This window comes from Cnephaeus nilssonii, assembly GCF_951640355.1.
Source record: "Cnephaeus nilssonii genome assembly, chromosome: 6".
NCBI classification, from domain to species: Eukaryota; Metazoa; Chordata; class Mammalia; order Chiroptera; family Vespertilionidae; genus Cnephaeus; species Cnephaeus nilssonii.
Window position 1 is genome coordinate 34,253,372 of NC_137077.1, and position 13,847 is coordinate 34,267,218.

Genomic DNA, 13,847 nt, shown 5'->3' on the forward strand with positions numbered 1-13,847 from the left:
GGCACCGCGCCTCCGCCCCGCCCCTTTACGTCACCTCTCCGTAGCCCCGGGCGGGGGCGACGGAGGGAGGTTTCCAGGGGGGCGCGCGCCCCCCAGTGGCGCGAGGCGGCCTCGCAGCCGCCGGCGTTCCCAGGATCTCCGCCCCGGGGGCCAGGGGAGACCCCAGGAAGTTATGTGGTGTAACCTGCACTTCTCCCTTTTTTATCTTTCCCATTTACGAAAACCACCGTTACAGTAAAAACAACTGTGTTGCGGCCTAACGTTTCTAGGCTCCTGTTCCCGACCTTAACGGTCTTTTGCAAAAAGAAAATAAAAAGGGGGAATCTGGTGCTCAAAACGCAAAAATAATTCCCCCTTGCCCAGCCCCTTCCCCCCTTGAGATCGCCTTAGCGTCAGTATAAAAATGAGAGGGTCACGCTGCTGCTGTAGTGGTCACTGCGCTGATGAAGAGCACCGTATTTTAAAACAAAGTTTCGTTTTCTCTAAGCAAAATATCCTGGAAGACTCAAGACCTTCATCTGAACTTCCCCTCTCAGGTCTCATACCTGAGTGTTGCTGTCTAAAGGGCAGTAGCCCATGTGACAGGTGGCTCGCGTGTGGAACTGGATTTACAGACGAAGTTATTTGGGGAAGATGGCCCTGCTGTCCTTTTCCTGCCGCTAAAAAATTTCACTTATATATTTTAATGAGCAACTATCTTGAAAATTACATACGTATGTACTTAATCCACTACTAAGCTAAAAATCTATAGCAAACTCCATATGTTCTCTGTCTGCCTGATCTAAATTTTCACACCTTGGTAGCACCGTCTATTCCCTAGGATATTTGTGTTCACTCTCCCACATGCCCCTCATTCCTGTACCTGTCAGGAGATGAATCCCAGGAAGATGACCGGAGCTATTATGATAAAGGTAGCATTTGAATCAGCGATGGATTACACAATAAACTGTGTTCTGATAGTGGGAAGAGAGGCTTAAAACTCTCACACTGTCAAAATTCAATCCCAAAGTGATAAATAAAATCGTAACAGCTACAAGAAATATGTTTGGTGGTTTGTTTTTTTAAGAAAACTGATCTCAGAATGGTTTCTCTCTTTTTTTTTTAACTTTAAGAATTTATTTGAGCAAAATCATTTGGAATCTGGGAGGGTTCAGGGGAGGAACTTTGTAAACAAAATAGCGAAGGAAACCATAAGAGAATGATTGGTAGGTCTGGCTTTTCAAAAACTTAAATTTCATGAAAGTTTAAAAAACCCTAAACAATATGTAAAGTCAAGCTGACGAAAAAAGATAAAAATTAGCAAAGGACATGAATAGCAAATTTCACACACAAAGAAAGAAATATAAGTGGCTAATAAAAACATGAGAAAAGTTCAAACTCACTAGTAAAAAAAAATAAAATTAAGAAAATAAGCTGTAAGTATTTTAAAAGAATGAGAACATTCAGTGAGGATGAAAGAGCTGAGAAGTAGACATTCTACCATAGGACTAGAAGGAGTGTAACTTGAAACAACTTTTTAAAGCATAATCTGCATAAAAAATCTTTAAAATATTCATAGCTTTGGTATGATAATTCCACTTTTAGATTTAAGCCTATAAATACGTACCAAAAATTAGATGTTTAAAATTAGTGTACAAAACTGTTCAAGAAGATGTTATTTATAGTAGAAAAAAACAAGAACACCCTAAATGCCCAACATTAAGGAATTAATTAAATAACCTGTGATACATGCATATAATAAAATACTGTGTAGCCCTTCAAAAATCATGTTTTAAAGGCAACTGATTGTGAAGTGTTTATGAAAAGGCAAGTTACAAAGTAATAAATATATATACTATAAGCCTTACTTTTCATTTAAATGTGCATTCATGCTTACATTCATTAAAGAAAGGTTGAAAAATATGTCAAAATGTTAAAAATTATAAAGGTGATTGGATTAAGGATGATTTTCTTTGAACATGTCTGTTCTTTGTAAAAAAAATTTACTTTGAACATGTATTGCTTTTGAATAAGAAAATATTATTTCTGAGAAGATATGTATCGTTTTAAAAGTTTTCTTATAAAAGCATGCAGGATAACAGTCCATTTTCCTGAGTATTACACAATGCTTTCACGATATAGCTCTGTCTATCTGTTCGGGTTCTGCTGCAACTAAACGCAAACTCTTCTATGCTGGCCACACTGAATTAATTTCAGTTCCCTGAACTAACCCTACTCTCTCTCCTCTATTCCTTTGCATTGCAGTGCCCCATGCCTGCAGAGGACAGCTGAAGACAGATGTATATCAACAATAATAAGAGGGTCTCATTATCTTGACTCTGAAATACTGTGACATCTTGGGAGGATGATTGGCTGGGGCCCCTTGCTCAGTTCCAGTGGAGACCTGAGCAAATGGGCTCAGCAGCTTTGCAGATTAGTTTGTTATTTCTATGAATTTAAAGGGAACTCGAAAACTGAGAAGATTCCCTAATCCAAGATATAGATAACTAGAGCCTTAAAATCTGCTTAAGGGCTAGAAAAGAGAGGAAGGAAGGGAGGGAGGGAGGGAGGGAGGGAGGGAGGGAGGGAGGGAGGGAGGGAGGAAGGAAGGAAGGAAGGAAGGAAGGAAGGAAGGAAGGAAGGAAGGAAGGAAGGAAGGAAGGAAGGAAGGAAGGAAGGAAGGAGTGGGAACTCAAGACATCTTGGAAGGAGATGACAGCAGGGATCCAGGGGTAAGGCAGGAAAAGACCGCTATGAAACTTGCCCATTTAGCCTATCCCACTCTATTCGCTCTGTATTTTTAAATCCATGTTCTTCTTGTGGGTAGCAACTTACATTAATTTGACTGTTTTTATTAATTTCAATAAATGTTTATTTCGTAACTGTTATATGGAAATCATTATGCTGGGCGGTTCATTCATTCAGCCCGTAAATAGACTATTCAGTGGTTTCTGTGTGCCAGGCTACAAGTTTGGTGCTAGGTATTGGAAATATGGAAACAATTAAAATATGTTACCTGACCCCAAGTATTTCATGGTGCTGAGTGAATCAGAGTAATGTATGACTTACACCTCAGTATGCTAAGTGCAATAGTAGATGTATAAGGAACAGTTGTGATAAAGATTGGGAACAATTAACTAGAGTTTGAGGGAAAGTTTTATAAAGAAGGAGATATTTAAAATACAGTTTGAAAGTTGAGTGACCCAATTAACAAAGGGACAAAGTGGAGGTAAGGATGGAAGTGTGGGCATTTCATACAAGGAAGAGAGAATTATATGTTTCTTATACTAGTACAGTGTGCTTAGAAGTGTGAAACAGTAGGGTATAGTCAGGGGTTGCAAAGAGTCTAAGTAAATAAGCAAATACCAAGCATATGCTTATTTTTGTATTTCAGCCATGAAGACAGTGAACCGGGAAAACCAGTCAGAGATGGCTGGACATGAACCTGAGGTCTCTGTGGAGCTACTGAAAGCCTGCAAGGAAGATAATGAATGGCAGAACAAAAGCTGTGTCAGAACATGAGTGGTCTTGAAATGGCTGCTCTACCCGAGGCACCTCAGTCCTTTTCAATCAGGTTACAAAACTTAGTATTCTCCTTTAGTGGGTTTTAGTTATCTCTCATTAATCCCAGTATGGGGGCTGGTGCCTCACCAAAGGTTCAGAATTAGGTCCCAACAGGGACCTAATATTATTAATACTAGGGGCCCAGTGCACGAATTCGTGCACCTTGAAAGGAACTGTGGGCCGTGAGGCTGTGGTAGGCACAGGGGCAGGTCTCAGCCCATCCTCTGCACCCCCGCCCGGCCCCTCCCTCTGCAGCCCCCAGTCCCCTGTCTGCCGGCAGCCCCTCTTCCACTGCCGCCACTCCCATGCACTGATGGCACAGAGCGATTGGGGTCCGCACCAGCAGTGGGTGTGAATGGGGCCGGCGCCATCAGCAGGTGTGAGTGGTGGCTGCTGCCCCGACTGCCCCTCAGGAGCAGGGGGAGGTGGAGAAGCCCTCACGGGTGATCAGGGCCAGCAGCCATCACTCGCACCTGCTGATGGTGCCAAGCGATCGGGACTGGCGCCGGGCACCAGCAGCAGGTGCAAGCAGAGGCTCCAGTGCCGGCAGTGGGTGCGAGTGCTGGGCGGGACCATGGTGCACAGGAGCAAAGAATTTTCAGTAACCACCAGAGGCTCACCCTGATGACAGCAACCGGCACCCAGCCTTGGTCTGGTGCCCCCACTCACCTGCTCCACCATGTTCCGCACACGCCCCCTGGTGGTCAGCGCATGTCATAGCAATCAGGTTTTCGGTTGTTCTGGTTGTTCTGCTGTTCGGTCTATTTGCATATTAGCCTTTTTTATGTAGGATTATTTGGGAATGGGAGAGAAGGTGAAGCAGAAGTGGAGCTTCCCAGTTAGCTTCCTAGTTTGGGGTAGATCCAACAAGCTAAATTCTCCATGGACAGTTTCCCTCATTTTCCCCCTATCCCGGGAGGATAATCGGAGATAGCCTGAGAAAGAGAGTGAGTCTGTTTCAAGTCCACAAACCAGTCATTGGCTGATTCCAGGCAATTTTCTTTCCCACTATCCCCAGGCTAACTTCCCTTAATACAAGTTTATACTATCACTCCTCCCACGTAAACTCTCAATAGATACCAACTCTAAGTCTAAATTGCACAGTTCATCTTTTAAAAAATTGAACCTGCCCTTCCTATGCATGTCGCTTATTTTCCAGGAACCTCTCTTCCGACAACACCCTGCAAACCTCCACTCTCCTCTCCACTAACCGTCACACCAATTTCCCTCAATCACGCAAACAAGAGATGGGGATTCGTTGCTACACTCACATCTTACCTCCTAACTCCAAATGCTCTTCTCACCTTTGTGAATGGGGACCTTCCTTCTCTGTACCCTTCCAACACAGGCAATACAGCTCCCTTTGTACTTAATTGTTTCAGTCAGTTTCCCCAGCACACACTCAGAATTAAAGCACACACCCAGTCTCCACTTGGATAAGGGCCTTTCTCAAAAGCAATGGAGGAGGCATCCTGACCCAGCCATTCCGGATATTCTGGTGGTTTTTAATTTGTATTTGTTGAGGTTTAAGTCGGTATTGTGACTCCCAAGTATTCTTGAGTTGCTTGCTGTGTATGTTTTGTGGCTCATCTGGAAAGCAAAAGCAACGTAAAATAAATACTCAAGTAGATGTTTAAAAAGGAATACATGGGCAGGGCTGGCATGGCTCAGTGGTTGAGCTCTGACCTATGAACCAGGGGTTGTGGTCTCATTCCCCAGTGGGAGGCAGCCGATCAATGATTCACTCTTATCATTGATGTTTCTGTCTCTCTCTCCATCTCCTTTCCTCTCTGAAATCAATAATATATATATATATATATATATATATATATATATATATATATATATATATATATATTTATTTATTTTAGGGAATACATGGGAGGGTAGGGAAAATTAACGTTTAAAAACCGCAGAACTTAATCTCTGTAAAGTGTTTACTACCTAGAAGCCTGGAAAACAGAACAGTATGTTAGCTCCCAAAGCCAGGGGGCCCCAGACAGCCGCCAAGTTATTGAAAATAGACGCCGCGGAGGCCTTTCCCAGGTGGAGCTGGTCTGAGTGATGTAACTCAGCCTCCGCCAAGTCCTACCTGTGAAGTTGTGCTTGACTCCGCCCCTTCCAAGAACGCGGCCCTGTGATTGGCCATGACGCATCCTAGCGCTGCCCAATCACGTAGCAGCGGCCGTAGCGTCTTTTCGCTTAGGAGAGAAACATGGCCGACCGGCTCACGCAGCTGCAGGACGCCGTGAACTCGGTGAGCATTTTCACTCTATTAGTCTCCGTCTTCCCCTTTCCTAGGTAAAGCGAGGGAGGAAAAGGGGCTCGAGACCCGACACCCGGGAGTGGAGGGCGGACTGAAACGGCTTCTGCAAAAAGCGGCCGGGAGGCGGAAGGCGTCGGTCGCCGCGGCGGGGAGGCTGGGGCCGGCTGCCCGCGGGGCGGAGGGCTGCGGAGGGCGCGGCGCGGCCTCTTTCCGCTGGGAAGGGAGGGTCTCTGTGCCCGGACTCTCAGACTTCCCGGTCCGTCCCGTTCTCTGGGAAGAGTTGATTTTGTCAGTGATGCTAACAGGATCTCTTCTCGTTGGGGAGGAGCGGAGCAGTGGCCGCAGCTCTTCCCCCGGCTAATGCATTTTAACCCGCGGAGGAGAACCTGTGCTTTTTTAAATTTAATTTAATTTTTTTTTGAACCTGTGCTTTTGTGATTGGATCAATCGCTGTTAGCCCAGTTCATCCTTTGCCAAAACTTTCATGTTGGGGCGGCAGTGACGGTGAGGTGAGAAGTTTTGTCTCATCTTCGTTGGTACCTGTCTAGACCAAGGATCTCGCCCCATGTCTTGGCCACTCCCCAGCATAAAACAGTTTTTGGGGAAAGTGACATCTTAATGGTAATGAATTTTTCTACTCCTCGTCTATTTCCATTCATTTAAGTCTTCTTTAGTATCTCCCAAAAAGTCTACCTCCTATGGAAGGGCATATCTTATCTTGTAAGTTGCCCCCCTTCCTCCTACTTTCATCCTTCTGATTATTGTTCCTGTTATGCCCAAGTGGAACATCTATGCAAACCATGGGACTCATGTACCTATTACCATTAATCGTTAAATAGTTTTCTATTGACAGTTATATTTCTCATTGTCATTCTGTTTATAATTTGATGTCCCAGGTAAGATGCCTATGGAAAGAGAGAGAATGTGTTGATTGGAAAACCTAAGTACCTGGTCCCTTGCCAGTGTTTTCACACAGGTTGCTAAAAAGTTGACATTCTTGTTGCATCCGTTTTTGTGCATCTGCTTGTGAGAAACTGATCTACTCCGTGTGTGTATAAAAGAAGACCTTTTGAGGCGGAGAGGACCAGCCCCTAAGGGTTGATGAATTCACCAACATAAATTCTCCTAGTGGTGACTTTCCTGGGTTGCCAGACAGCCTCCCTCAGGGAGATACTCCTTTGAGGTTTTACAAAATCCAGTCGTAAAGATGCTGTTGGATAGAAATGATATTTAGGGAAATGTTCCATATTCATACCTGTCTTGTAGCCAGAAGGAGAGTGAAAACAAAGTTAATACGGCCTTAACTCCAGGGTTGGCATGCTGGTTATTGGATTTTGGAGAGAAACCTCTAGGTTTACTAGTATTGAGTGCCTACAATATATATATAAGCACTTATCATATTTATAGAGAGATGCTCCTTAAGGGGTTTATAGTCTGGTTAGAAAGATGTCATATACGCAAGAGACATTTTAAATAATGCAAAAGCAGTATTCGGTTAGGGAGGTATAATGAATGGAGTGTTTTAGCTGTAAGGGCTGAAGTAAATTGGAATATAGAGTAAATTCCCTAAAATAGAGGGAATCGTCTTAGCATTTATATGAATTGTAATTATTTGTAAAATTATTAAAATATTTTTGTTTTTTAATAGTTTTATATGTCTATATAATTTTATAAAAATGGTAAGCTTGTTATTTCAAAAATTCATTCATAATCCCACCAAGATAACATTTGTTTTACACTCTAAGAACTCTTTAAGGGCAGAAACTGTCTAGTTCTTTGTATCTTGGTCATGTTATACATATACAGTACATGTCATAAAATTGATTTTTGGTAACATTTGTTGAATAAATAGATCTTGAGAGCTTTTGAAGCACAGAGCAGATAGCCACTGTGTTGAATATTTGTGTTTCCTCTATTCCTCATAACAATGCTGTAATGTGAGAATGTTCCAGATTTTAAAATTTAAAAAAACCCTATCCAAGTTACTAGGACCAGAATTAGAATCCATGTTTGTACAGTTTCTGAGCACTTACTACTGCTCTGTTACATTTGTAAAATGTGAGCAAAAGCAGTGTAGTCAGGAATTAACTTATCACTAGTCAGGTCTATATGAAGGAGCAGTAGAACATGAATAAGTAGAGTTGACTTGGATTATTGAAAGCTTTGAAACAGCCTGAAGAATTGGAGATTTATCTTGAAGCCCATGCTGGGTGAGCTCAAAATGCTTAAGCAGGGCAAAATAACATAGTGAACTAGAAAACAGTAAGAAGGCTATTGTAACAATTCTGATGTGAGGTAATTGGTTGAACTACAAGTTGCACATACTATTTTATTTACCTTGGAGCTATACTTAGATATTACCAGTCAAATTTGCTTTTTCCCACTGCTCCCCCAAAAAAGTCGTTACTTGTGCTTGCAACAAGTATTGGCATGTATTTCTCTTTTATCATTTTATTACCTTGGGAAGAAAAGAAAAATTATTTTGTATTTCTTTTTAACTGTTTCAAGTAGATTGCTACCAAACGTAATTTCTTTGAATGGCCAAAACATTTAATCGCTGTTAATAACTGGCTAATTTTATCCAAAATTACTTTTGTCGTTTTATCCCCTTGCTCGGAGATCATTACTATAGAAACTTATTGTGGTTGCATTACCAATAAAATCCTTAAATTTGATCAGTCCTTCCTAATTTGGACGTGTATCCTTTGGCTTCAAGCTTGCAGATCAGTTTTGTAATGCCATCGGAGTGTTGCAGCAGTGTGGTCCGCCGGCCTCTTTTAGTAATATTCAGACGGCGATTAACAAAGATCAGCCTGCGAATCCTACAGAAGGTAAGTCGTTTTCTTGTCTCCTCTTAGTTTGATTCTCATATTACTGTAATCTTTTAAAATTACATTTATTGAGAAATGTGGCTTATTTGTGGCTTTCAAAAATATTGTTGTGTGAGAATATTGTAAGCTTTGTCATAAAGGAAATTAGTTAGTTGTAATCAATTTGACATAACACATCATAATTCTGTTTATGTCAAATAACATTGTTGTTCCTTTAGAGGAAAAATTGTATGAATTGAACTGAATTTTACTTCTGGGTTTTTTGGTGTTATTTTTTAGAAATCAACTTTATTTTTGTTTGTTTGTATTTTTGTTAATCCTCACCTGAGGAATTTAGAGAGAGTAGAAGGGAGGGGGAGAGACACATCAATTGGTTTGCTCCTGTATGCACCCCAATCAGAGCCGGGGATCGAGTTTGCAACCAAGGTACGTGCCCTTGCCCGGAATTGAACCCTGAACCCTTCAGTCCAGGGGGATGCCGATGCTCTATCCATTGAGCCAAACTGGCAAGGGCACTTCTGGGATCTTAGTAAGGAAGGTATCCCACTTACAGATTTCTTTATTCAAGTGACCACCGTATTGCCCTAATAAGGGATCTATATTACGATTAATTCCCAATTTGAGTTAATATTAAGGGTGATTCTTAAACATGTAATAGGACTGATGTGTTAAAATTACACTTTAATCATTAGAAGCCCAGTATAGAAAAGTTAATATATTAAGTTTTCTGGTTTCATTAACTTAATGTTTAGTTTCTGTTTCTGAAAACTTACGTTTCTCTAATATCCTAAATTAGTAGTGTCTTTCTCTAGAATATGCCCAGCTTTTTGCTGCACTGATTGCACGAACAGCAAAAGACATTGATGTTTTGATAGATTCCTTGCCAAGTGAAGAATCTACAGCTGCTTTACAGGTAAAAATCTCTTTTCCTTTGAGTACTTTGCTAATAAGGAATTTTGAATTAAAGGAGATAGATTTAATACCGTTTGTTGTAATATTTAAAGTTTAAGATTGAATTTTAAAGTGGGAGTTTCATTCATTGTGGATTAGTGTAGTCTGTTAAAGACTGCACTGAATAGCCTATATAAATAAAAGCCTAATATGCAAATCGACCGAACTGCGGAATGACCTGTCGCTATGACATGCACTGACCACCAGGGGGGCAGATGCTCAATGCAGGAGCAGCCCCAAGCCTGCAGGCCCCAGGCCAGCCAAGGTGGGTGCCAGCGGGGGCCCCCCTGATTGCCCTGCCAGTCGTCCCACAGATGGGCCCTGATTGCTGGCCAGGCCTAGGGACCCTACCCGTGCACAAATTTCGTGCACCAGGCCTCTAGTGTATATATAGTTTTCCAATTTTGAGTTATAAGGACTTTTCCTATTTTCCTCAGTTTGGCTCTTTACCTAGCAAAGAATCAGAGGAGGATGGCATTCTGGATGTGGAGTAGAATAGTAGTGTCCAAAAACAGTGTGGAAGGGAGTCATATATAGACATCCAGAGATCTCTAATTAAAATTTATTGTTTTAAATAATTCACACAAGGAAAACTTTTAATAGTTCCCTGATTTTAGATTTTTTGCCACTGAAAGCTCCATCACAATGCCTGCATAGTCATTCAGATTTAAAAGTAAATACTTCTGCAGTTTCTTTCTTTCTTAGCTCTTACTAATCTCTGACTTTTTCATTTCTCAAAAGATTTTTAAATTTGTGTCTTATAAAGGCTGCAAGCTTGTATAAGCTAGAAGAAGAAAACCATGAGGCTGCTACATGTCTGGAGGATGTTGTTTATCGAGGGGACATGCTTCTAGAAAAGATACAAAGTGCACTTGCTGACATTGCGCAGTCACAGCTGAAGACAAGAAGTGGTACCCACAGCCAGTCTCTTCCAGACTCATAGTGCCCATATATACCATGTGGCTGAGAAAGAACTGTTTCAGTGCCATTAAGAATTCTGTATCAGATTTAGATGTAAGCCTTACCAACAGTTACAGAAACATTAAGCACTATAACTTATCTTTTTCGCTATTTTTAATAGTTTTCTATTTTCACTCTTGATAAATTAGCTTGTAAAATTGTGATTGAATCAGCTTTAAACCATCATATCATCATTTTTTATTATCTGAATGAAATTGAGGCAGCTATTGCATTGATGATTATAATTTAATTAAACAACTGTCCTATCAAATTCTGTTGTGACATAATGTCTATCTTTATTTTTATCATTCTATAGTCTTTTCATAAATAAAAACATCCCTGAAGCCAAAGGAGAGGTGGTAAGTGCAGAACATGGGACACACTTCAATTTAGAATCGTGTCCTCCTGCCCCTTTAGAGGCCACATTGTAGAAATTTGGAGTTTGAGCAAGGAACGTGTGAAACCCTGTAGCTTTTAAGAAACACAGAATTAGTGTGGCTGGACAAGAGATTAGGTCACTTTTGTGGAAACTCCTCTTTTTCCAGAACCTCATACCCACTCTAGTTGATCGTACTTGTTTCTCTATGGAATTCCTGTGCTATTGTGAAAATTTTTCTTCATTCTGAACTACTTTTTTCCTGTAACTTTTCATCTGCTTCTTTTCATTCTTCCCCTTAATTTCAGTAGTGAAGTATGTTTCCTGAGTCATCGGTTCATTCCTATTCTTTTTATTTATCTGAAGGTTCTATCTTCTGATCTTGGTAAATTCTCAACCTTTATAGCTGCATTGTAATCTAACCAGAGCATACTTCCACTCCATCAGTTACTTCAATATGACTTTCTCTATTGCACCTTAGTTTGTTATTGCTAACATTTGTGTCAGCATTATCAAGTATGATTACTCGTCCAGCTCTTGGGTCTCCTTGAATCTACTGATTCTCTCCATAGAAAGCTCGAGATAAAATTTAACAGCTTCTATCTCCTGAGGCTGCATTTTTTAGGATATCCTGAGCTACATTTTCTATAATTTGTTACTTATCCAGAGTTTAAGAAAGAGCAAGAACAATAGAGATTCTCTCTGTTATTCCTATCATAATCAAGCTCTGCCACAGTTCTTGAAAAATACTGGTTAGAGGAACTTTTCTATAATGTAATTTATAGAATCATTAACTTTTAAAATTATATTAAATGTTATCTATACTAATATTTAAAATGTATGGCTTATTCTCTCTGACATCACTTAAAATGCGTTTTATTTTTAAACACTGGCATGAGATTTCTAGATGATAAAGAACCACAAAAGAAAGTAATCTTCAAAATACTGAACCCTACTCAATACAATTAGCCCCAAGAGACAAGCAGGAAAAGTTGTAGCCTTAAGCTGGTAGGTTGGCTACTGTTAAAACATTACCCCTACCTGAAAGAAATTTTTTATATTTGATACTAGAGGCCCAGTGCATGAAATTCGTGCACAGGGGGGAGGGGGGTGTCCCTCAGCCCAGCCTGCATCCTCTCCAATCTGGGACCCCTCAGGGGATGTCTGACTGCTGGCAGTTGGACATCCCTCTCACAATCCAGGACTGCTGGCTCCCAACCATTCGCCTGCCTGATTGCCCCTAACCACTTCTGCCTGCCAGCCTCATCACCCCTTAACCCCTCCTCTGCCAGCCTGATCAATGCCTAACTGCTCCCCTGCCAGCCCGATTGCCCCTAACTGCCCTCCTCTGCCAGCCTGGTCACCCCTAACTGTCCTCCCCTGCAGGCTTGGTTGCCCCCAACTGCCCTCCCCTGCTGACCCAATCACCCCTAACTGCCCTCCCTTGCCAGCCTGGTCGCCCCTAACTGCCCTCCCCTGCAGGCCTGATCGCCTCCAACTGCCCTCTCTTGCAGGTCTGGTCTCTCCCAACTGCCCTCCCCTGTCAGCCATCTTGTGGTGGCCATCTTGTGTCCACATGGGGGCAGCAATCTTGTGTGTTGGAGTAATGGTCAATTTACATAATACCTCTTTATTATATAGGATTGTCCCCCCAGTTTCAGGTATTATAGAACAAAATCCATAAAGGTTATATACAACAGCTTCTCGTAGCCATAGTTCTGTGGACATGTTTATTGGATCAGGAGATTCTCAAAGCTAAAACATGTATAGGCAATGATGATCTTTCTGCCTAGGAAACAGCTTTGGGAAGACCAAAAACAATGTTCTTATCTTTCATGCCCTGATTTATCTCTCCCTTCCCTTTTACCCAGATCTAAATTGTTTTGAGAATTAGCAGACAGGCTGGGTAGCTCAGTTGTTTGGAGCGTTGTCACATACACCAAAAGTTTGGGGGTTTGATTCCCAGTCAGGGCACATACCTAGTTTGTGGGTTCGATCCCCAGTTGGGGTGTGCATGGGAGGCAACCCATCGATGTTTCTCTCTCATATCAATGTTTTTCTCCCTCTGTCTCCCTCTTCTCTCTAAAATCAGTAGAAAAGCCTGGACAGTGTGGCTCAGTGGTTGAGGGTTGACCTATGTGCCAGGAGGTCACAGGTTTGATTCCCAATCAGGGCATGTGCCTGGGGTTGTGGCTTGATCCCCAATGGGGGGTGTGCGGGAGGTAGCCAATTGATGTTGATGTTCCTTTCTCATCAATGTATCTATCTCTATCAATAAAAACATATTTAACCCCAGCCTGTCTGGCTCAGTGGATAGAGCATTGGACTGCAGACTGAAGAGTCCCAGGTTCGATTCCAGGCAGGGTCAAGTGTCCAGTTTGTGGGCTCGATCCCCAGTGGGAGGTGTGCAGGAGGCAGCCCATCAATGATTCTCATCATTGATGTTTCTCTCTTCCCCTCCCTTCCTCTCTGAAATCAATAAAAATATATTTTTTAAAAAACATATTTAAAGATAAATAAAATCAGTAGGAAATATCCTCGGGTGAGGATTTAAAAAAAGAATTAATAGACATTTGGTCCTGCTCAAAAGATCCACAGAGACATTTGATCCATGCCAACAGTCCCTTGATGTTTGGTATTGTTCAGAACATCCATGAGCATATTTGGTCTGTGCTGAATGATCCTTAATATTTGGTCCTGTCCAAAACATCCATCCTTAGAAAAGTTCCCCGGGTTTAAATGGCCCATAACAGTTACTTGTACTTTTGGTTTACAGGATTGACATATTAAAAATACCATTGTTTTATTGATCCAATAATTGTGTTGTGTCTGCTTTGCCAATAATAACTTTTCTTGCTTCAGAGCTAGTAATGGCACATGGCATTAGGTAGATGGATTGGCATGGACCAAATATCGCCAT

The 13,847-nt window shown here is 41.6% G+C and overlaps 1 protein-coding gene across 3 annotated transcripts; it reads left to right on the forward strand.

The window, feature by feature from the left end:
* The first annotated feature begins 5,729 nt into the window (after positions 1–5,729).
* Positions 5,730–13,336, forward strand: MED21 (mediator complex subunit 21). Of its 3 annotated transcripts, none has more exons than XM_079773831.1 (4): positions 5,730–5,800; positions 8,526–8,640; positions 9,453–9,553; positions 10,358–13,336. In XM_079773831.1, exons 1-4 carry the CDS (start codon positions 5,759–5,761, stop codon positions 10,532–10,534), a joined length of 435 nt encoding a protein of 144 aa, XP_079629957.1. In that variant the 5' UTR covers positions 5,730–5,758; the 3' UTR covers positions 10,535–13,336. The 3 variants fall into 3 exon arrangements, with proteins under 3 accessions (XP_079629957.1, XP_079629958.1, XP_079629959.1); XM_079773832.1 differs by having other exon boundaries at positions 9,437–9,553; positions 10,358–10,496; XM_079773833.1 differs by having other exon boundaries at positions 9,437–9,553; positions 10,333–10,464.
* The last annotated feature ends 511 nt before the right edge of the window (positions 13,337–13,847 follow it).